This window comes from Myxocyprinus asiaticus, chromosome 29 (genome assembly GCF_019703515.2).
Source record: "Myxocyprinus asiaticus isolate MX2 ecotype Aquarium Trade chromosome 29, UBuf_Myxa_2, whole genome shotgun sequence".
NCBI lineage: Eukaryota > Metazoa > Chordata > Actinopteri > Cypriniformes > Catostomidae > Myxocyprinus > Myxocyprinus asiaticus.
The window spans coordinates 15,296,353-15,320,162 of NC_059372.1; the positions used below are offsets into that span (position 1 = coordinate 15,296,353).

At 39.4% G+C, this 23,810-nt stretch overlaps 1 protein-coding gene across 3 annotated transcripts in view; it reads left to right on the plus strand.

Moving 5' to 3' along the window:
- The window catches only part of hbs1l (HBS1-like translational GTPase), a 54,203-nt gene that overhangs the window by 3,356 nt on the left and 27,037 nt on the right, over positions 1–23,810 (plus strand). Inside the window, exons 4-6 of one of the 3 annotated variants that reach the window (XM_051661322.1) lie at positions 1,255–1,464; positions 19,692–19,800; positions 21,033–21,259. In XM_051661322.1, the coding sequence (XP_051517282.1) occupies positions 1,255–1,464; positions 19,692–19,800; positions 21,033–21,259 (546 nt within the window). Of the gene's footprint in view, positions 1–1,254; positions 1,465–3,173; positions 5,634–14,927; positions 16,115–19,691; positions 19,801–21,032; positions 21,260–23,810 lie in introns of those variants that run through there. The other 2 variants (XM_051661324.1, XM_051661323.1) reach the window with 2 other exon arrangements.

Below are 23,810 nucleotides of genomic sequence, written 5' to 3' on the forward strand. Positions count from 1 at the left end.
AGGCATGGTGTCCATGGCAGGACAGCACGATGGAAGTCACTGCTTTCCAACAAAAACATTGCTGCGTGTCTGAAGTTTGATAAAGAGCACCTTGACACTCCATAACGCTACTGGGAAAATGTTTTGTAACTAAGTTTGAATTGTTTGGCAAGAACACGCAGCAAAAGCTGGCGTAAAAAGGGCAAAGCATACCTACATGAAAACATCATCCCAACGGTGAAGTACGGTGGAGGGATCATCATGGTTTAGGGCTGCTTTGGGACCTGGAGTGCTTGCCATCAACCCAATAGAGATGCTGTGGAATGACCTCAAGAGAGCCGTTCATACCAGACATCCTAAGAATATGGCTGAGCTGAAGCAGTTCTGAAGATTGGCTCAAAATTCCTTCTGAACATTGTGCAGGTCTAATCTGCAGCTACCGGAAATGCATGGTTAAGGTTATCGCTACCAAAGGAGGATCGACCAGTTATTAAATCCAAAAGTTCACTTTCTTTTTCCACAGCACTGTGAATGTTTCAATAATGCATGAAATTATAATTGTGTGTTGTTAGCTTGAGCACATTGTGTTTGTCTATTCTTGTTACTTTGATGAAGATGAGATCACATTTTATGACCAATTAATGCAGAAAAACAGGTAATTCCAAAGGGTTCACATACTTTTTCTTGCCACTGTATGCATCAGTATAACACTACATTAGTAAACATATTTACCTACCTATATATATTTTTTTAAAGCATGTAAAATGCCATATATTAATTTAAGTGATGATGCAAGCAGATTGTTGAACTCATTCCCTGAAATTGACATTTCATAAGAGCTGATTTGCAGATGTAAAACAAACATTCCTAATCTGTAACCTTTTTAAAAAGGTTTTATATCAGACACTATTAAGATACGTTTTAGCGTTCTCATATTCATGAATCGTGGCATGAAAGCACTTTACTGTCACTGACTTTAGGAAAGTAATAAAAAGCACATTAAAATCATTGCGATATTCACAATAATGGTTCATCACCTACAAAGTTTTATATCATAAATATTCAATATTTTGCCTAGCTGTAGTGTGAAGCAGAGGTACACGTTGTCTACCAAGTGTGCACATGAACAAGCATTTATTTTTTGTATTTATGTGCAAATGTGTATTCATGTATTCATGCCTGTCATTCTTTAAACTTTCAGTATGGGGAATGCTGGGAGTGGGTTGCAATTGCGCAAAATCCATATTTTGTTTTAATACACTTTCTTTTGGACAGGTCGACTGTATTCCTGTTTGGATCAGATGAGAGCAGTACTGGGAGACTCAGTTCCAGACTCCACACTGACTCGGGCAGCGCTGAAATATGACTACGACCCTCAAAGAGCCCTTGATTTCGTCCTGACTGAAGAGAAGACTAATGCACACACCCCTCCGGCCAGAACCAACCCACAGCCCGAGCCAACCACTGCACCTGCACCGCAAAAAGGTACACACAAACTCACACACCCTTTCACCCAAAACCAGTCGTCACCAAAAAAAAAAAAAACCTACACACCCTTGTTGTCATTAGCTACTTAGAAAACATCTGTGCCACTTCTTATTAAAAATATGCCCTCTTATGTATTTTGATGTGAAATGAAAATGAAAAGCACTCCATTAAGACCACAGATAGAAGGGGGAAAAAAACACACACACAAAAAGTGGCATTAGGTCTCAGGGGAATATTCTAAACTCCAGGGTTTTTCCGAAAGTGGGGAGAACCTAAACCTGTCAGGCATGTTTCAGTTTCAGAGGCTAAAATGGTTCTGTGTTGAAGACCCCAATTTAAAAATGAAAGTTTGATGACTTTTAGTCCATGACTGTTAAGTTTTGAAGCCAACTTTGTTAGTGTACTCCTAAAAGTTGACCAAATAAACTTGAAGCAATAGTTCACCCAAAAATGAAATTTGTCATAATTTACTCACCCATATTTTGTTCCAATCCCGTATGACTGTCTGTCTTTCTAAAAATCAAAGCTAGTCTTTTCAATACAGTGGCTGTGGATAGTGCCTCACTTTAAAGTTTAAAAAGGACCCAAAGGTATCATAATAGCAGTCCATACGCGTTCTCCACCACATTCCATGTCTCTTAAAGAAATAATATATATATATATATATATATATATATATATATATTTGTGAGAAACATCCCAATTCCCAGTGCACTCTAAGTCCTCGTGGTGGCATAGTGACTCGCCTCAATCCGGGTGGCGGAGGACGAATCTCAGTTGCCTCTGCGTCTGAGACTGTCAGTCCACGCATCTTATCACGTGGCTTGTTGAGCGCATTACGGCAGAGACATAGCGTGTGTGGAGGCTTCACGCCATCCACTACGGCATCCACGCACAACTCACCATGCGCCCTACCAAGAGCGAACCACATTATAGCGACCACAAGGAGGTTACCCCATGTGACTCTACCCTCGCTAGCAACCTGGCCAATTTGTTTGCTTAGGAGACCTGGCTGGATTCACTCAGCACGCCCTGGGATTCGAACTCCGTGAACTCGAAGCGTCTTTACTTGCTGAGCTACCCAGGCCCGGTTTAATCCATGTTTTAAGCGATCTAATCGATTTTGGGTGAGAACAGACCAAAATGTTTCACTGTACATCTTGCCATTGCAGTCTCTAGGCATGATCATGATTTCAAACTCGATTACACGTCCTAGTGCTTTACATGCGCAGAGCTTCATAGCTTAAAATCATGATCGCTAAGGAGACTGCTGATTTATAGTGAAAAATTATTTATATTTTGTTTTTATCTCACCCAAACTGATTAGATTGCTTCTGAAGACATGGTAGATTAAACCACTGGAGTCTTTTGGATTACATTTATTCTGCTTTATGTACTTCTTGGAGCTTCAAAGTTTTGGTCACCATTCCTTTGCATTCTATGGACCTACATTACAGAGCATATTCTTGTGTTCTGCAGAAGAAAGTCATACACATCTGGGATGGCATGAGGGTGAGGAAAAATAGAGAATTTTCATTTTTGGGTGAACTATCCCTTTAATCACTGATATCCTTGATTTTATCATGTGAATAACGTATTGCCTTTTTTTTCCTATCTCTGTGGTCTCGGCTAACCGATGAACTTCATTCACCTACCTCATCCTTTCGATTGCTCTATCTTACTACGATTGGCCCTTGCAAGGTAAGGAGCCTTATTTCCTTCTTCATATAATAGTACCAAGACTGTAAAAAATACACACTCAGCAAGCAAAGCCCTCAAGAACGACCTTGTGCGGTCTTATAACCTCAGTGATATGTTAGCCATGTCTAAGCCAAACCAGACCAAAAACACTTCTCAGATTTCTCTTCTTGGTTTGGGGAGTTTGGCAAAAGACCGTTCAAAAATGGTATCGAGTCAAAATTTGGGCAGCAAGGTTGTACAATCTACACCTTCAGGGCCAAGTTCATTGGCCCAGTTAATGGCTCAGCATGACCAGAAGTGTGCAAATATCCCGCCTCTAGTCCCCTCAACTGGTCTTTCATTGGACTGTAGTATACCTCTTACCACCAGTCTAACCCAAGGCCCTAAAATTCCTTTCTGTTGTTGTCCTGGTCCCTCTGTCCCACTTTCTACAGCTCTATCTCAGGGGCCTAGTGCCCCACTATCATCCAGTTTCTCTCTTGTTTCACGTGGAAATCTCTCCACTGGTCTCTCTTTGGGAACTTGCGCCACTGACCCAGCTGGTCTGGGTTTGACATCCTCCTCATCTCTTCTCCACCCTCTTAGTAGCCTGACACTGCAGGGTTCTCAGGTGTCCACTCCACTTCCTATCTCGATAGGTAGTTTGAGCTCTGTAATGCAAAGCAGTGGGCCATTGGGAGTGCCTGGGCCTGGCACAAGCTCTGGGGTTGGAGGTCAGATAGGAAGCCTTTCATTGGCTGACCTAATTCAGGAGCATCAAGGCAGCAGTCCCAAACTTTATGAAACTTTGCCAGGACTCCAAAACACACACAATTTGCATACAACTGGTACACAAAACAATGCTCACACCAAAAACGTTAGTTTGGACATAATTGCCAAACAGCCTATCCAAACAACATCTGCAGGTGCTCCTCCTGGCTTTTCAGGGATGCCGTCCCTTTCCGACATCATATCCCAACACCAAGCTTCACTTGGGCTGCAACTCCCTGCATGCTCTTTGTTTCTCAAGAGTAAAAAAGATGACCGTTCGACTCAAGTTTCGGACAAACCTACTACTACTGAGCCTAAGCCCCGCCCACTAATCTTAAATCAGAATGTTGATCTTGGCGCACTCATGTCGCTAACATCTCCCGGCATTTCTCCGAATCGCCATGAAAGTTGCTCACCAAACCTTTTGAGTTTTAGCCAAATCTCAAATTGTCAGCAAAAACGGGTATTTGCAGAACCATCTGTTTTTGCGATGGCTATGTGTGTTCGTGTGAAAAAAGAGAAAAGTCGGCGCAATAGACTGAGATATAAAGCTTTTTTGTATAGCAAACAGATGGAGAGAGTGAAAGAACGAGTGCAGTGTGCACCTCTCCATCACATCACTCCGTTCTCTTTTGACACGCCTTCACCAGATGACATTGTCAAAGCGAATCAGAAAAAAGCTTTTACTCGATAATAATGGTTTAGCATGAATTACCCTGTAACCTCTCTTTTACCTTGGTTGCGATAGTTCTCCCAAAAATGAAAATTCTGTCATTTACTCACCCTCATGTTTCAAACCACTGTGACCCAATTTCATTTGTGGAACACAAACTAAGATGTTAGGCATAACGTTAGTCTCAGTCACCATTCACTTCCATTAAAAACATTTGTTTTTAATACAATAAAAGTAGATGATGACTGAGGCTCACATTCTGCCTAACAGCTCCTTTTGTGTTCCACAGAAGAAAGTCATGTGTTATTCAAACACAACAGGAGGGTGAGTAAATAATGACATAATTTTTACTTTTGGTTGAATTATCCCTTTAACCAACATTGAAAAATATTACAGGACTTTTTTTTGGTCTAAAAAAGCACATAAAGCTTCTGACCTCTGACAGATGTATTAGTACTTTACGACAAGTATTACTTTTAAAAGATTCTGTTTTCCAGATTTTAAATCTTTATGGTTTTCATATTTTCTTACTATTTTTTTTTTTTTAAAGGTTCATTATTCAAATTCTATATTTTTGTACTTTATGTAGTTTTATTGCATTTTGATGATTAGATCTTACGAAATTCTAGACTCACTCTACATAAGAAGGATTACAACTCAGTAGGAGCAGCTAGAGTGCAAAAGATAAAGGAAAGAACAGAAACTTCTCTCTACAGCTGTTGTGCTGCCTTTTGAAATTAGGAGCATTGCTGGTTTACCACACACACAGAAAGAGGGGAGACATTTTTGTTGAGGGGGGACACCTGGAGTTTTTCCCATTTGTGTTGTGTTTTGCCACACAGATGTAAACCCAGCACTGTAAAGGTGTATTTTTTAGTTATTATAACAGATGTTTAATAAACATTTTCTACAGTCCTCATTTCAATTATCTGCTGCATTTTTAAGTTTTTTTAAAGCACTGATGTACAGTTGTGATTTATGTAACCTTAGGCCTGATGTTTGTGTATATTCTGAAATAAAGATTTTCTAGTTTCATTTCTGAGATTCGTGATGGAGAGTGTTTGACTACATGGTGGTGCAAGGGAGGTTGTTTTTTTGCTGGGTGTGTGATCTTGTGGTGTTTATTACTTATGTGTGTGTCTTTGTGTGCACATATGTACATATAAAACAGAGTCTTTGTGGTCACATGAAGGTGTTAACACGCCCAGTGCATATTGGATGAGATTGTACAAAGTCTTTGCTTTCAAAGTGGTAGACTATCCACCATGGGTGAAGACACGCACGCACAAATCTGAAAATTGTCTGAAAACACAAGGACCTGATGTGTCTAACAGTATAATCCTGATATTAATTTGAAAAGTGGGTCCTCTTAAAAGTCCTCCAGTTATTTGGAGTAATTTGCAAATTAGGTTTATTTAAGCCTAAATAAACTGTTCAACTAAAGAATGTCTTGATTTTGTTGATAAATGTACATTGCATAGTTTCAATTAAGAGGTAAAAACTTCTAAATGCTCCAATCGTAAAGTTCTTGTAAGGTTCAAAAGTTTCTTCACTTAAATTCACCTAAAATGAGTGGTGTTTGCTAAAGCTCATTAATAGGTTTAGTGATATGAACAAATCCCTAACACTTAAAGGACTAGTTCACCCAAAAATTTAAATTCTGTCATTTACTCACCCTCATGCCATCCCAGATGTGTATGACTGACTGACTTCTGCTGAACACAAATGAAGATTTTTAGAAACATTCTTAGCTCTGTTGGTCCATACAATGCAAGTGAATGGTGACCAAAACTTTGAAGCTCCAAAAGCAAATAAAAGCAGCATAAAAGTAATCCACACAACTCGAGTAGTTGAATCCATATCTTCAGAAGTGATGTAAAAGGTGTGGGTGAGAAACAGATCAATATTTAAGTCCTTTTTTACTATCAGTCTCCACTTTCACATTCTTTTGTTTTTGGCGATTCACATTCTTTCTGCATATTGCCACCTTCTGGGCAGGAAGGAGAATTTATATTAAAAAAGGACTTTCATATTGATCTGTTTCTCACCCACGCTTAGCATATCACTTTTGAAGACATGGAATAAACCACTGGTGTCTTATTGATTACTTTTATGCTGCCTTTACACTGATTAGCCACAACATTAAAACCACCTGCCTAATATCGTGTTGGTCCCCCTCCTGCCATGGACTCCACAAGACCTCTGAAGGTGTCCTGTGGTATCTGGCACCAAGACGTTAGTAGCAGATCCTTTAAGTCCTGTAAGTTGCGAGGTGGGGCCTCCATGGATCAGAATTGTTGGTCCAGCAAATCTCATAGATGCTCTATCGGATTGAGATCTGGGGAATTTGGAGGCCAAGTCAACACCTTGAGCTCTGTCGTGTTCCTCAAACCATTCCTGAACAATTTTTGCAGTGTGGCAGGGCGAATAATCCTGCTGAAAGAGGCCACTTCAATAACGGAATACCGTTGCCATGAAGTGGTGTACGTGGTCTGCAACAATCTTTAGGTAGGTGATACATGTCAAAGTAACATCCACATGAATGCCAGGACCCAAGGTTATCCCAGCAGAACATTGCCCAGAGCATCTCACTGCCTCCGCTGGCCTGCTTTCTTCCCATAGTGCATTCTGCTGCCATCTCCTCCCCAGGTAAACGATGCACACGCACCCGGCCGTCCACATGATCTAAAAGAAAATGTGATTCATCAGACCGGGCCACCTTCTTCAATTGCTCCATGGTCCAGTTCTGGCGCTCACGTGCCCATTGTAGGTGCTTTCGGTGGTGGACAGGGGTCATCATGGGCACTCTGACCGGTCTGCGGCTACGCAGCCCCATACGCAGCAAGCTGCGATGCACCGTGTGTTCTGACACCTTTCTATCATGGCCAGCGTTAAGTTTTCAGCAATTCTGTGGGATCGGACCAGATGGGCTAGCCTTCACTCCCATGCGCATCAGTGAGCCTTGGGCACCCATGAACCTGTCGCCAGTTCACCGGGTCCTTCCTTGGACCACTTTTGGTAGGTACCTACTACTGCATACCAGGAACACCCCAAAACATCAGGTCTTGTGAAGGTGCTCTGACCCAGTCGTCTAGCCATCACAATTTGGCCCGTCAGAGTCGCTCAACTCGTTATGCTTGCCCGCTTTCCCTGCCTCAACACATGAAATTCAAGAATTGATGTTCACTTGTTACCTGCTATATCCCTCCCCTTGACGGGTGCCATTGTATCGAGATAATCATTGTTATTCACTTCACCTGTCAGTGGTTTTAATGTTGTGGCTGATCAGTGTGTGCTTTTTGGAGCTTCAAAATTGTGGTACCTATTCACTTGCATTGTATGGTCCTACAGAGCTAAAATATTCTTATAAAAATCTTTTTAGAACACGTTTGTGTTGTTCAGCAGAAAAAGAAAGTCATACACATCTGGAATGACTTGAGGATTGTTGGGTGAAATATCCTTTTTAAGAATTACATTTCTGTGAGTAAATCATTACAGCTTGTTCTATGGGCATAAATGATTCCTTTAATAATTTTCTTTATTGAGGTCAAGTGTGCTGTTACTGTTCTTCATGACCAGCCTTGGCGGTAGCTGGTGGACCATAAAACGGGTAAAAAATCACTTAGACTTGCATTGAAGGAGGGACTTCAAATCATATGTTTACAGAAAATCATATGTTTACAGTACATGCACTTTACAAATTCCTTTTAAATGTTCAATTACGCATTGTGTTATACTTGGACAGACAGATAAAGACTGTAGCTTGACTACGTGAAACCCGCTGTAGCTCAAGTAAAGGCCAAAGTTTATTTTGTTTTCCTCCTGCCGGTGCATGTCGCATACAATGCAAATTTTGTCATCAGCATGGACTGTCCGTGTGCAGCCCAGTTTTTCGGTCGTGTTTGTTGGTAACCTTTTGGTTACCTAAAGTCTTGTGAGAGCCACATGCGATGTTCACACACTGTGTTTATGGATTTTATTTGGAGTCCTACAGAAATTCTACCCCTAACCTTAACCCTACCACTAAATCTAAACCTAACCTTATTTTTTTATTTTTTATTTTTATTTTTTTCAATTAAAATTTATTGGCTCAAACATATAACCAAGAAAAAATACAACATATATACATTGTCAACATTTAACCTCCAATATTACCCCTCCCCCCTCCCCAATCACCAACCCCACCCGACCCCCAACGAACACCCCTGTGGTCACAAATAGAATACACACACACAAAACAAAATAACCCCCACCTAAAAGAAAATATAATAATCATATATATAATTAAAACTAAACCTCTCTCTCCACAGCCCCTCCCTGAGAGTCCCCCAAAAACACCAAATACCTGCCCCACTTCCTATAAAACAAATCTCGAACCCCCAGCCCTCTGCTCGACATCTCCTCAAAAGCTGCCACCCCTCATCTCTGCAAACCACTCCGGAATTGAGGGAGCCCCATCTGACTTCCATCCCTTTAAAATAATCTGCCTGCCAATCTTAATACTAGTCAGGAACCAATTTTTTGTGTTTGTCCCCCAAATTTATGACTGCCCCATCGCCCAGAATACAGAATCTGGGGCAAAATGAAATTCGAGTGCCCAAAACGTCACACATGAAACTCTGAACCTTCAACCAAAACTCTTGGATCTTAACACACCCCCAAAAAACATGGGTTGTGTCTCCATCTTCTGATTGGCATCGCAAGCAGGTGGGTTTGTCTTTAAGACCAAGACTATACAATCTAGAGGGGGTCCAATAGAATCTATGTAAAATTGTGAATTGCATAAGGCAAACCCTTGCATCTTTAGATGCAGACTTGATGTTTTTATAATCCTAGCCCACACTTCCTCTTCCAATACCAAGTTTAAATCTTTCTCCCATAATCTCTTGATAGAAGTTAAAGCTCCATCCCCCAGACTCTGAATTAGCAGGGAGTAATACACTGCCTCATGACCTTTTCAAAAGCAGTAATCACCTCTCCCAGAGTATCTGCCGCTTTGGGGGGTGTATGCTACTCCCAAAAACAATACAGAGCAGATGGCGCAGCTGTAAATACCTATAGACTTGAGATCTGGGAATCCCAAAATGTTGAACCAAATTTTCAAAAGATCTCAACACTCAACTCTCATATAGGTCACCGAGTGTATTAACCCCCCTCACAATCCAGTCTAACCAGCAGAAAGGGAACTTATTAATACATAATTTTGGGTTCAGCCGTATGCTTGAGGCAACATTTAAATAAATGTCCGAATTAAACACTCTGGACACTTTTGTCCATACTGAGTGCAAATGGGAGATAACAGAGTTTAACTTAACCTCTCTGGATAGTTTGATAGGCTTTGCAGTGGCGAAATAGGGTTAAGAACTTCCTGTTCAATACAAAACCAGGGAGGGGCTCTCTCAGGTGGAAGCGACCAATGAGCCAAATGCCTGAGACCGAATGCATAATGATAAAATAAAATCTTGGGTAATCCTAGCCCACCTTTGTCAATCGGCCTATGTAACTTACTGAAATGTAATCTGGGATGTTTACCATTCCAAATGAAGGACTTCGCTATGCTATCAAATTGCTTGAAATAAGAGAGGGGGACATCTACAGGGAGAGATTGTAGCAGGAAGTTGAATTTTGGAATACAATGCATTTTAATAACATTAACCTTCCCAATCATCGATAAATGTAATGAAGCCCACATCGCTTGAAAACCTTTTTATTAAGGGGTCAAAATTAACTCTAAATCAGACAGATTTGCTGGGAATAAAATGCCCAAATACTTAATGCCCTGTTTGGGCCACTGGAAGTCGCCCAGCTGGAAAGCTGTTACTGGGCAGTATGCTGTCAGCACCAAAGCTTCAGATTTAGACAAATTGACTTTGTATCCTGAGAATTTAGAAAAGGAATTAATAATTCTTTGGAGGCAATGCATAGATCTAGTGGGGTCAGAGATGAATAATAAAATATCATCTGTGTAAAGCAAAAGCTTATGCGCCATACCTCCTGCCACCACCCCTGGAAAATCCTCCTCCTCATAGTGGCTGCTAATGGTTCCAGGCCCAGACAGAACAATAAGGGGGAAAGAGGGCATCTCTGCCGGGTGCCCCTATCCAGAGTAGCATAATTTGAAATTAATCCATTTGTTTGTACCGCCGCTACTGGGTGACTATAAAGTAACTTAGTCCATCCAATAAAAGTTTTCCCGAACCCGTATATTTCCAAAATCTTAAAATAATCCCTTTCTACCATAACAAACGCCTTTTTGGCATCAAGTGAGATGGCATCGACCGGAGTCAGATCATTCGCTACTGACCACATGATATTGATGAAACGCCTAATGTTATCAGAAGAGCTACAGCCCCGAATAAACCCCACCTGATCTATATGTATAAGAGATGTCATAACTTAATGGTTAGCCAGAATTTTTGACAATATTTTTTTTAAGTCTAGCTGGATCAGGGAAATTGGATGGTAACTCTTACACTCGTTTGGATCTTTGTCCTTTTTAAGAATCAGACTGATCAGGCTTGCGTCATGGTTGGCGGAAGCTTTCCATTCTTTAATGATTCCGTATAAACATCTAACAAAAGTGGAACCAGTTCCGTAGCATAAGTAAACCTAACCTTAGTAACTATGAATGAGACTCTCGCAAGACTAAGGCTGCAGGTTTGTTAACTTTCAGACACAGCCCATTTTTTCTAGACATGCGGACAGTCCACGTCTTTGCGTTTTGCTGGCACTTGTGCCTGGAGTTGACTGTACTAAAGAGTATCACAGAGCTGTTGTAATTCGGTCAAAATGGTATACTGATTTTGTGAGATATACAGTCATGCCGAAAAACGAAGTGTTCCTTAGCCTTTATTACTGGCCATGTTAACGTACTGATAGATATTTTGGTGTGGGCTCTTTTGACTTGGGCCAGTAAGCATCCACCCAAAATACTACAAAAATGTCATAGAAACCACGTTGCAATCACTCAGAATGATGCCCTGCTAAACACCAACAACACCCTAGCTGGCCTACCATCACTGCACTGCACTTACATTTACAACATTTCAGAAGCTAGTTAATACATGCTCTGTCCATGTTCTGTGCAGAATGCTTTGATTACACACACTTTGTATCTCTTTCACACATACACACAATTGTTAACACTCTGTTTGCCAACCAAGCGTGGGTGAAGGACAGGAAGGGCTGCTGGTGTAAAGCATGCTGTTGCTCACATTTTACACTTGCTGTCTTTCACTGCCTCCCTTATTTTAAATTCTATCTCTCTGCCATCTGACCTCCTCAAGTCATCTATCCCTTTTTTCCCCGCTCTCTTTCTCTGCCTTCTTTTGACGCCCACACAGGAAAGAGTGACTGGTTTACAGCTGGCCCTGTTACTGCTCTTTGATGTTTTCTCTCTTTTTTGCACTTTGTGGCTTTTGCAAAAATGTTGATATGTCACTCATTGTGCCTGTGCTGCGAGATGTGCAGCACTACATAGATTGGTCAGAAAGTGAGAGAGAGAGAGAAGTTGTTAACCCGGTTGGGAGCCCTGATTATCACACCACTTTTTTTTTGTTTTTTTAAGGAAAAAATGACAATATTATAGGAATTCACGTATAGTGTTAGCATTTTCTCCCCGGGTTTTGAATACATCTGAATACGACAGGCTTTGTATAGTGTGGATAACTTGGTCAATTTAAATAAGTGATAATTAGAATATAACAAAAGGAATAGTTCACCCCAAAATGAAAATTCTTTCATTATTTACTCACCTTTATGTTGCTCCAAACATATGACATTCTTTTTTCCATGGAACACAAAAGGAAATGTTAGGCAGAATGTTAGCCTCAGTCACTAGCTATGTTTCCATCAACGTTTTTTTATGCACATTCTGAGAAATCGCATAAAAACTAATTCACACATGCAATGACATCCGTCTTTTTTCCGTTTTGTTAGTACCATTCACACATCAGCACCAAATGCCGTTAATCTCTGTGACTTCGTTTGCCGGAAACGGCATCTACACGGTTGCGCTGGAAATGTAGCGTTCTTGTTTGAAAACATGGCGGGGTATTATTTTGTATCTGAACATTTGCGTTTTGGTTATGTTGATGTTTTACATTTTTTGGCAAATGTTTACATTTATGCAGTTGCTTGAGACTACAGAGAACAAAATACTGTTGCTAGCATCCGAAGGGAGAGATGCTATCTGCAGCTGAAAAGCACAGTAATGTGTATGTATATCACTACAAAGAGGTCTGCGCATTCCCGAAGGAGACTGGTGAATTTATCGTACATAACGGAAATGCTGTCTGCAAATTTCTTCATCCGCTTGGATGAAGAGAAGTGCTCTAGTTTATCTGACCAATTTGTTGACATTTTTCTTACATTCGATTCACCGGTGCTACAGCACGGAGTAATTGCATCATCTCCGTCAAAACTTTCTTACGTCAGCGCGTCCTGACCTCGTAGAACTGAAACAGGTAATTTTATGGCTCCGTTCATACATACCATCAATATGAAATTTTATAGGTAATGATACTTTTCATTAAGGGAAATTGCCAGAGCAAAGTTTATTTTCAAAAGGGTCGTGTTCACACATTACCTCTAACCAGAAAATAGCAGTACATTTTCCAGAAAAGGCTGTATGTGTGAAAGGAGCTATTGGCTACAATTTCTCTGAATTGTCTGAAAGTCTCAAACACATGGGTTGGAAACGTGGCTTTATTTGCACATTGTTTTTGCGATTAATATGGTTTTTCGCATATATTAAATTTGCAACTTGGATGGAAATATTGCTACTATTCACTGTCATTACATCTTTTTTTCCATACAGTGCAAGAGAGTGGTGACTGGGACTGTAAATCCCTATAACATTTCCTTTTATGTTGCGTGCACGAAAGTCATGTGAATGATGAAATAATTTTTTAACTTGGATGTCTTGGATGTCTGAGGTTTTTAAGGGTATTCTGAATGGTTTCTAGGTGGTTGCTTACTGGCACAAGTCAAAAGACTCAATGCAAGTCCAATGGACCTTTTCCCCAATTTTATTGTCCACCAGGTGAAAAATCATTTACAATTACTTTGAAAGTAACAGCACTCCCCAGCAAGCTGCATAATTTGAGGTATCATTTATGTTCATTGCACAATGGTGCAGGATGAGTTATGCAGCAAAGTTTAAAACTTGGGGTTAGGGCTTTCTTCAAGTCCCTTAACCTAAGTATGAGCAATAGTAATAGTGTTGTTTATCTCAGCAAGCACCTATAATTAGAGGATTCATTTGAATAAACCTCAAGATGGAGTTATGAGATATGGTCTGAAAAAATATTCCATTCATGCACCCTTTCAGTCCTTTGTAAGAGATTAAGTAAGACAGATCAGATCAGTGAGTGAAAGATGTGAGCTTATCTGTTGTTCATGTGATGACCTATTTTACTTATTGGTCTTTGACTGAAGGTTTTCATAATTGCATGCATTATTTTTAGGAGGTGTGTATGGGCAAGGCTGTATGTGAGAAAATCCTTTAATAGTTCTCATGTAGTGTGATTGTGAATTGAGGGTATTTGAGTGGCGGTAGTGAAGTGAGTGTACAGGGATTCCCCGTAGTTGTGGGACAAGCATGCCACACTCAACCCCCCAAAAATAACTGATATGGAAAAATAGGGGATGGAAGGATGATTATCTGATAGAGAGGTGATAATGTAGGTTGTTCATGTTTTGGAAAGAAGAACGTTCTTGGTTTTTGCAGGGGTTTATTTTCTAGTTTCACTCAAGGACACTAGCGACCCCTACTGGGTCAATTGCATATCCAACATATTTGGCTTTCCAGACCCGTTTTGTCAGACTATATGCATCCCCATGGAAGGGGCAATTTAATGAGAATTCATTAAAGAATACAGTATCAATCTCTATTCCCACCTCAGGGTTCCTACAGTCATGGAACATCTGGAAATGTCATGTTTTTCATGTCTGAAAAGTTATGGAAATACATATTTCTAGTCCTGCTCTGCTCTAAAATATTTTATTGTTAAATGTTGCTCTTGTATAGATTAAAACTTGCTCACAACTGAATATTATAATTTAATTTTGTTAAGGATATTTATTAAAAGAGCACTCACAATTAAAAATAATTGTATGATTTGTGAATTTCAGTTTCATAACAAAATTCTCTACATTTTTAACAAAATAAATTGGAAAACATTTTTTTTCAATTTAATTCGAAATTTTGTTATGAAATTAAAATGCGTAAATCTTAAAAATTATAAAATATTTTTTTGAGGGAGGCCAGTTTTATTTTGACTGATATTTTTCATTTTTTATTTTTAAATACAGTGATACCATGTTTCATTAATTTTGGCTAACATGAAAGTGAAATAAATCTGTTGAAGGATAATAATAATAAAAAATAACAAAAATTTAAATGACTGAATAATCGTATTATAATTTTGAGCAGAATAAACTGCTGATCATTTTCACCATTGTGTAGCCCTGTAATGTAAATAGTGACAATTTTTTGTGTGCAAATTGTTCCATTGAGTCAGTTCTTTTCAATTAATTGGTTTAACAGGTTTACAAATTGCTCTGAATGATTTGGGCATTTTATCACTGTTGCATTAAGGACTTCTATTCATATTCAGCAAACAGAGGTTCCAGGTGGGTACACAGCTATTAAAGTATAGAGAGCAGAAAGAGGGAGTGAGAGACAGGTTGAAGGAAATTAGGAGATAGCATACAGTGACTGACAGTGAGAAAAATAGAGGATGAATTATCAGGTAGGATCTCGTCTCACTAGTGTTTGAATAGGCTTGGATCCCTTTTCTAGGAAAAGCACATTTACATATCCTGAAGGGTGTGTATCAGAGTGTTTTTTTGTGCCTGTTTTTTTTTTTTTTTTTTTTTTTTTACCTCCTTCATAGCTGAATAATACTCTTTGGAAAAACAGCAAACGCTTTTATGAAAATTTTTTAGTGTATTTGTTCTGGCAGAGGAGGATGGAATTTTTTGTCTATTTTAAAGGTTAAGTGTGTAATTTCGTCGTTACCAACGTCACCAGATGGAATTGCAAAAATAAAAACTGTTTAAACAGGTTTACCAAACACAATTCCTGTCTTCCATTGTTCAACAAACACATAGCCCTGCCCCAAACCCACACCATTGGTTGAGACATTGGTGATTTGAACAATGTTTTGATGATTTCACAGTTTTACACTTTATTGGTGAATCAGCATAACAGTGGCTTACTTATAGTTGTCTCTGCACGTATTATTACATTGAAGCAATTATATGTTTCTTTTACCAAATAAATGCATTAAACTTGCCTTCAATCTCTTTGTTTGCAGCAGAAGCGTGTTGAATTTGGCAGTGCAGAACTTTCTGGCAGCTGTGTGTTAAGAGATGTTGTGTGGGTGTGGTTTGTGTGTGTGAAGTGTTGCTGAGTGTGTGTTTAGATGGTAGATATTTTGTGGGTGTGGCTGAGTGTCTGTGTGTGCCAGCAGGTGAACCGGTATCTACATTTCCCAGTGCTTCCTGTCCCTGTAACAGGTGTGTGTGTGTGTATCAGAGTCTGTCTTAAGCATTGTATGTGTAAGAGGGTCTGTGTGGTGTTTTGTGTGGCTATTCCAACTCGTATGGGGACTATTGTCTTATTGTAATATAAAGTAATAAAAAATACAATAATTAATAAATGCTAAAAAGAATGAATACATTAAATGTTTAAATGTAAATAATTAAAATTATATATATATATATATATATATATATATATATATATATATATATATATATATATATATTAGTATTATCAAAATAATACCATACTAAATTATTATAAAATAAACTATTTTAAAATATTTAATTTTTTATAAAATAAAAAATTGTTTGTCCTGTAATTACTGTTTGTTTAGATAATTGTTAGAAGATCAAGCCAACATACATGCATTCAAACGTTAAGGTACTTTAAAAATGATCAAGATCAGTGGGACTTGTTTTTCCTGAGAAACTTTCTTTTAATGTAAGACAGTTAATTGTGTATTCTCCCTTATCAACTCCACTTCTGTGCTCTAGTATCATCCTTTAGTTCTGTGGGTTACAGATTGCATAATTTTAATGCATTAACCCTTTGTGTGATGGGACTGCACAGTCAGTGTGGGAGTACAAGTGATGTGACGGAGTTAACCCTTTCCTGGCCAGATCACTCCCTGCTTAGATTGAGATGACTGGCTGTGGCTGTTGTCACTGAAACGGCTCTACTGCTATGACGAGACACTGTGCAAACCCTACAGCCATTTACCTTACAGGGACAGAAAAGGCTTTTTTTTGTTCATCCCTTCCCCCTCTCTGGCTTTGTGAGCCTGTTTTGCTACAGCGTGGAGGAGTTGACTCATTAATTTTCAGTAAGATAGCGAGAAAACGAGGCTAAGCACAAGTAGTGCGCACTGACACACACATCTGCTCATCTGAAAATGAGTAACCCTTTATTATACTGTACCAAACAGGAAACTTGCCTTTCATAAAATTTACACTGTCATACATTTTCAGACATAACGGTGTGTCAGAATAGTATGTTTTAAAAGAGCTTTCTCATTGGGATGTTATTTGAGTTGGTTTAAAATAATTCAAGAAAGATGCTGCATCATCTCAATTTAAAGGTCGTAATTGTTTGAAATATGAAAGTAGTACAAATTAATAGTATGCATACTGTTTTCTACATACCAACTGATGCTACATACACACTAATCTGTTTTCGGTGAAGGAAAATGCTTTTATAATGTGACTGAAATAGGGCTGGGTAAAAATATAGATTTTCCCAAGATCGATCTTTCACTTTGTGGCAACCCTCTATCATGCAAATAAATCACTTGCATGTTTAATCAGATCTCACGCTATGCGATTTAAAAAGGTCTATGATTAGCCACTGGCTAGTAAATGTTCCAGTTTCACTCACCAGTGATTGAGTAGAATAGTGGTTAAGTTATTAGCACAGAGGTCCTTTCACTGCGTGTATAGAGTAAAAGTTGGTTTAACTTGTTCTGTGTACAAAGATGAGATCCACAGATCCAAATGTCGTTAAATAGTGTCTCTACCCTTTCTGTTTTTTTACAGTCAATTGTTGATTAAAAACAACAAAAGAAACATTTAATTCTAACCACACATGGGTGCTCTAAAGAAATTACTTCGCTATTTATAAGTGCTTTCTGGCTGATACTGCTAGTCTTAAAGAAACAGTACAGATTAAGCATGTGTTCTACATATCAATGTAAATACTTGAAAATAGTAAAAATTACGCAAGTAAACAATAAAATTGTAACAAAAATATATATGCAACATGCACTGATGAGCCAAAAGATTATGGCCACTCACAGGTGAAGCGAATAACATTGATCATCTACTAACAAGGCCACATGTCAACATCTGGGTAAACTAGATGATAAGCGAACAATCAGTTCTCGTTGTCAACGTGTTGAATGCAGGAGAAATGGGCAGGAGTAAAGACCTGAGTGACTTTGACAAGGGCCATATTGTTATGGCCAGACAACTGGGTCATAGAATTTCTGAACGGCAAGGCTTGTGTGGTGCTCCTGGTCAGCAGTGGTGAGTACCTACCCACAGTGGTCCGAGGAGGGACAAACAACAAACCGACAACAGGGTGTTTTGGTGCCCAAGGCTCATCAATTTGCAAGGGAAACGAAGGCCATCTGGTCCGAACCGACATAAGGTCTACTGTGGCACAAGTCACAGAAAGTTTTAATGATGGTTACGGGAGGAATGTGTCACAATTTACAGTGCATCGCACCCTGCTGCCCATGGGGCTGCATAGCCGCAGACTGGTCAGAGTGCCCATGATGACCCCTGTCAACTGTTGTAAGTGCCTACAGTGGGCACGTGAGCATCGAAACTGAACCTTGGAGCTGTGGAAGAAGGTTGCCTCGTCCGATGAGTCCCGTTTTCTTTTACATCACGTGGACGGCCGTGTAAGTGTGCACTGTTTATCCGGGGAGTTGATAGCATCAGGATGCACTGTGGGAAGACGACAAGCCAGTGGAGGGAGTGTGATGCTCTGCTGGGAAACCCTGGGTCCGACCATTTATGTGGACGTCAGTTTGACACATGCCATCTACTTGAACATTGTTGCAGACGAGGTACGACCCTTCGTAGCAATGGTATTCCCTGTTGGAAGTGGCCTCTTTCAGCGGGATAATGCGACCTGCCACACTGCACACATTGTTCGGGAATGGTTTGAAGGACATGACGGAGAGTTAAAGGTGTTGCCATGGCCTCCAGATTCTCCAGATCTCAGTCCGATTGAGTATCTGTGGGATGTGCTGGACCAGCAAGTCCGATCCACGGCGGCTCCACCTCGCAGCTTACAGGACTTGAAGAATCTGCTGCTAATGTCTTGGTGCCAGATACCACAGGACACCTTCAGGGGTCTTGTAGAGTCCATGCCTCGGCAGGTTAGTGCTGTTTTGGTGACACGCGGAGGACCAACAGCATATAATGCAGGTTGTCATAATGATTTGGCTCATCAGTGTAATATATGCAATTTCAAGACATTAACTGATGGAATAGAAAATTTTTAAATGTTTCAAAAGCTAAAATGTGACCAATTTGATAAACTAATGTTAAAACAATTTATAAAATAAATATTTTTTAATTGTATCTAGAAGGGTTGCCTAGAAGGTTCCTTAATAATTAAGAGCATTAGCTGAGTGAGAATTTCTTTTAAATATTAGAAAAATGGACATTATAACAGTAATGTACCCATATGAATCGAAATCGTATTGAGAGCTTGTGAATCGGAATCGAACCGAATTGTGAAATCTGTATCAGTATTCAGCCCTAGGATGAAAGCCGTGAACGCAGCAAAATTAATGCATTTTCAGATTAAAGCATAAATAGTGTGTATGTGGTCTAAAGCACGTTATGGTCAAGAGATTTGTATCAAAATAGTAGGTTACATTGGGATCTTATTTGTGTTGAGAATTTTTTTTAATTTAGATGAAAAGTTTCTTTGTTTTGAACCTTTTTGAAGTATTCAGTTAGTACATCTGTATTTGTTAGTTCAAAAGCACATTTAAATATGAGGTGTGTGCAAATTTAACTGTTTTCTACATCCTAGCCAAAGCACGGGAGGCTCCAGAAAATCGTGTTGAAGCAGAGGTTGTCCCAAAGGTTGCACGTATGACTGTATCAGGCAAGAAGCAGACCATGGGCTTTGATGTGCGAAGGTAAGCCAATTAAGATGGTGTGGGGTGTTTTTCGCTTAGTGGTTAAAGAGTTAGGCTGCTAACTGAAAGGTTTTAGGTTCATACCCTGCAAAGGGAAGATCTTTGATCGATCAGCATTGTGTCCTTGAACAAAGAACTTAACCCCAAGTTGCTTCATGGGACTGTCCCTTTAATGAGTGTACTGTCAGGGGCCATGTTATTGGGTTAAAAACATTTAGATGGAGCTAAACTGAATAGAACAAAATGCTGGGGCCTTGAGAGACGAGATTTTACAATTTTCTTACAAAGTTGAACTACTTTTGACTCAATGTGGAGTCTTAAAAATCCATGTACTATATAGACATAATTGCAGAGTAGCACAGACGGAATGCAAGAAGGCATCTTGTAAAATCATTAGTTAAATACTTAATTATTAATTAAGTGGGTAACCTGTGCTTATAGCATTCTCACTCTGTTTCTTGCAGTATTCATAAGTACAATATATCAGTCTAGGTGTTTAGACTAGGCCCATGTTTGTCTCTCTGCTTACCACAGAGCTGGCTGGTGCCTGTAGATTATTCTTAAACACTAACCCACAGCCTATCACTCCCACTCCTAAAGCCACAGACCACACCCGTTGGGCTTAACAAAAAGGCTGTTGGAGTTTCTGCAGGTGGAGCAGCCGTAGAACTTTTGTTTAATAGTTAAAATTTTGTTCAAATGAGTTTGTTATAATTGTTAATAATGGACATGTGCTGAGGTTTTCACAATCTTTCCAAATGTTTAAGTTTCAAAACAAATTTTTATGTTTCCTGTCAAAAACAACACATTACATTAACTGAGCTTGTTAAAATGTTTTTGACATAGAAAGTTAAACTCATGCATTTATATGAAGCAAAGGACCTTAATCGGGGTAGATGGCATTTTAAATCGGAAGCAAATTAACACGATGCTGTGAGGAGATATAGAAGTGCAGAACGTTTAGTATTTTAGTATCCGTGTACCAGGATTTTGCTTGTTTAGCTAACAAAACATTGAAAATATTTCCGCAATTTCAATAGACAATAAAACTTGTAGATGTGACCTAGGACCGTAAGACAGTTAGACATAGTAAACCGATTGTATTTGTATCCCTCACAGCCTCGCTTTCATTATTGTCAAATTAAATAAGTCATCTATCACGAATGAGTTCTGTTGTCTTGAAGAACAGGAAACTTTGAGGTGATGATTGCTTTTGTTGGGTTTTTGTCAAGAGCGGAAGAAAATGGCGTTGTTGCCACATCAGTTCGCAGAGGGCCGAGCCCTGAGGTCATTGCCACGCCAGCCATAGAGACCCCATCCAAGCCAGCGGTTGTGAGTGAAGACGCTTCCGCCCCTACCCCACCCCGCCCTGCTGGAAAGAGCAAACAACAGCTCAACATCCATGCCGAACTGGAGAAGAGACAAGGAGGGAAACAGTTACTCAACCTAGTTGTCATAGGTGAGACATTCTCTCTATCTCTAGCCATCCAGCCATATACAGTATCCATCAATGTATTAATTATTTGGTGTTAAATTAATTTACACCTTTGATTAATTGTATTCAGTTATCTGGTGGGAAAAAAAATCAGTAAACTACAATGGCTCTAAAAAGTATTTGGACATTCAGAAGTCACACCTAAAATGTGTAATTTTATGTTATTAGATACAACAAATCAAACTAAGTGGCAACTGGAAACAAATGATGCTAGACCTGTTCTTAAAAAAACAGTTGAACTTTTCCTAGCCTATTTGCAATTAATTTTAATGAACTGGTCCAAAGCCCATTCTTATTGGCTATACAGTGGCAAGAGAATGTATGTGAACCTTTTGGAATTAACTGGTTTTCTGCATTAATTGGTCATAAAATTTGATCACATCTTCATCAAAGTCACAAGTATAGATAAACACAATGTGCTTAAGCTACATCACACAACCAGTTATAGTCTTTCATGTTTTTATTGAACACATCCCATTAACATTCACAGTGATGTGGAAAAAGTAAGTGAACCCTTAGATTTATAACTTGGATGTCTGGTGTTAACGGCTCTCTTGTGGTCATTCCAGAGCATCTCTATTGGGTTAAGGTATGGGCTCTGACTGGGCCACTCCAAAAGCTGGATTTTCTTTTTTTTGAAGACATTCTGTAGTCAAGGGGTACTCAATAGGCAGACTCCGGTCCGGATCCAGACCGAAGGACAATTCAATCCGAGCCGAGATCGAAATCTTTGTGCTAGTTATCTGACACCTGGCTAAGTGATTCTGTAAGCATAGGTGTATACACACGCAGAGCCGGAATAAAGCACACTCAGCACTAGAGTGAAATATTTCTATCTAGATCTTGAATAAAGTGCGTCCAGCGCTAAGCGGTTATTCCCTGGCGCTGAACACGCTTTTATTCCTGCTGTCCACTTGTTGCCTGTCTCCCTGCTATAGAGGCGCCACAAAGCCTAAGTTATTGTACGTAGTTGCAGGCGCTGTTATTTTAACAACAGTAGCAGAAACAACGCCACAGATACTGACATATTTCTCTTAAACACTGCAGAAAACGAAAATGATGCAAAGTGAAACTATCTTTGTGTAAGGACAAGTTTACATGCCACCTGTAGAGTTTAATCAGCATATTACGAACCTTTCATAATAAAAAAACAGATTTTTGTTCTAATTGTGTGAAAATTAATCAGAGATGTCATCATGACGTGGGTGGCAAGGAAAGCCTATTTATAGTTAAATTAAGCAAACAGTATTTTAATTCTTTACTGTTATGTAAATTGTTTATTTGTAAGTAGATTCTCACTTTAAGGAATATATAAATAGATTTTTTTCTCAAGGGACACCCCTGAACCCCCATACAGTGTTTTTTATCTGACAAAAGGCCTCCTATGTCCCGTACATATATATTCTGAATGTAAAAATATTTACACACTAAAACTGGACTGCTGTCATTCAGCTTCAAAATGAACTGTTGATCTTTTAATATTAATATCTAAGTGCCCCCGACTGATTAAGTCTTGATGAAATATTTTAATGTTTTGGTAGAAGATCCCTCAGACCTCACTACTCTGGCTGGGCCCCCAACGTCCTCATCCCTGCCCAGTTTTGAAGAGACTATTTTGACTCTTTAGGATTTGCTTAAATGTTTTTTTATTTTTTTTTATTTTACAAAGTACTATTGCTGACAATGTGGCAAGTAATAGTACGTGTAAGCAACGTATTATTATCTGGACCTTTGCTGGGAAGGAAATGGAACTTTAATTGAGTAATAATTACCCCTGCTGTAGTGGATTTACTTAAATGTTTAGGGTCATTGTCCTGCTGCATCACCCAACTTCTACTGAGCTTCAGCTGGCGCACAGCCATCCTGACATTATCTTGTAGGATATCTTGATAATCTTGGGAATTAATTTTTCCCTCGATGATGGCAAGCGCTCCAGGCCCAAAGCAGCAAAGCAGCCCAAAATCATGATGTTCCCTCCACTGTACTTCACTGTTGGGATGATGTTTTCGTGTAGGTATGCTGTGCCTTTTTTACACCATACATAATGCTGCATGTTGTTTCCAAAAAATTCAACCTTAGTTTCATTAGTCCACAAAACATTTTCCCAGTAGCGTTGAGGAGTGTCAAAGTGGTCTTTGGCAAACTTCAGGCATGCAGCAATGTTTTTGTTGGAAAGCAGTGACTTCCATCGTGCTGTCCTGCCATGGACACTATGCCAATTTAATGTTTTCCATATAGTAGACTCATGAACAGAGATGTTAACCAGTTCCAATGATTTCTTCAAATCTTTAGTTGTCACTCTGTGGTTCTTTTATACCTCACTGAGCATTCTGCGGTGTGCCCTTTGAGTCACATTGGCTAGACGGCCACTTCTAGGAAGAGTAGCCACAGTACTAAATCATCTCCATTTATAGACAATTTTTCTTATTGTGGACAGATGAATATCTAAGCTGTTCGAGATATCATTGTTACCTTTTCCAGCTTTATGCAAAGCAACAATTCTTGATCATCAGTC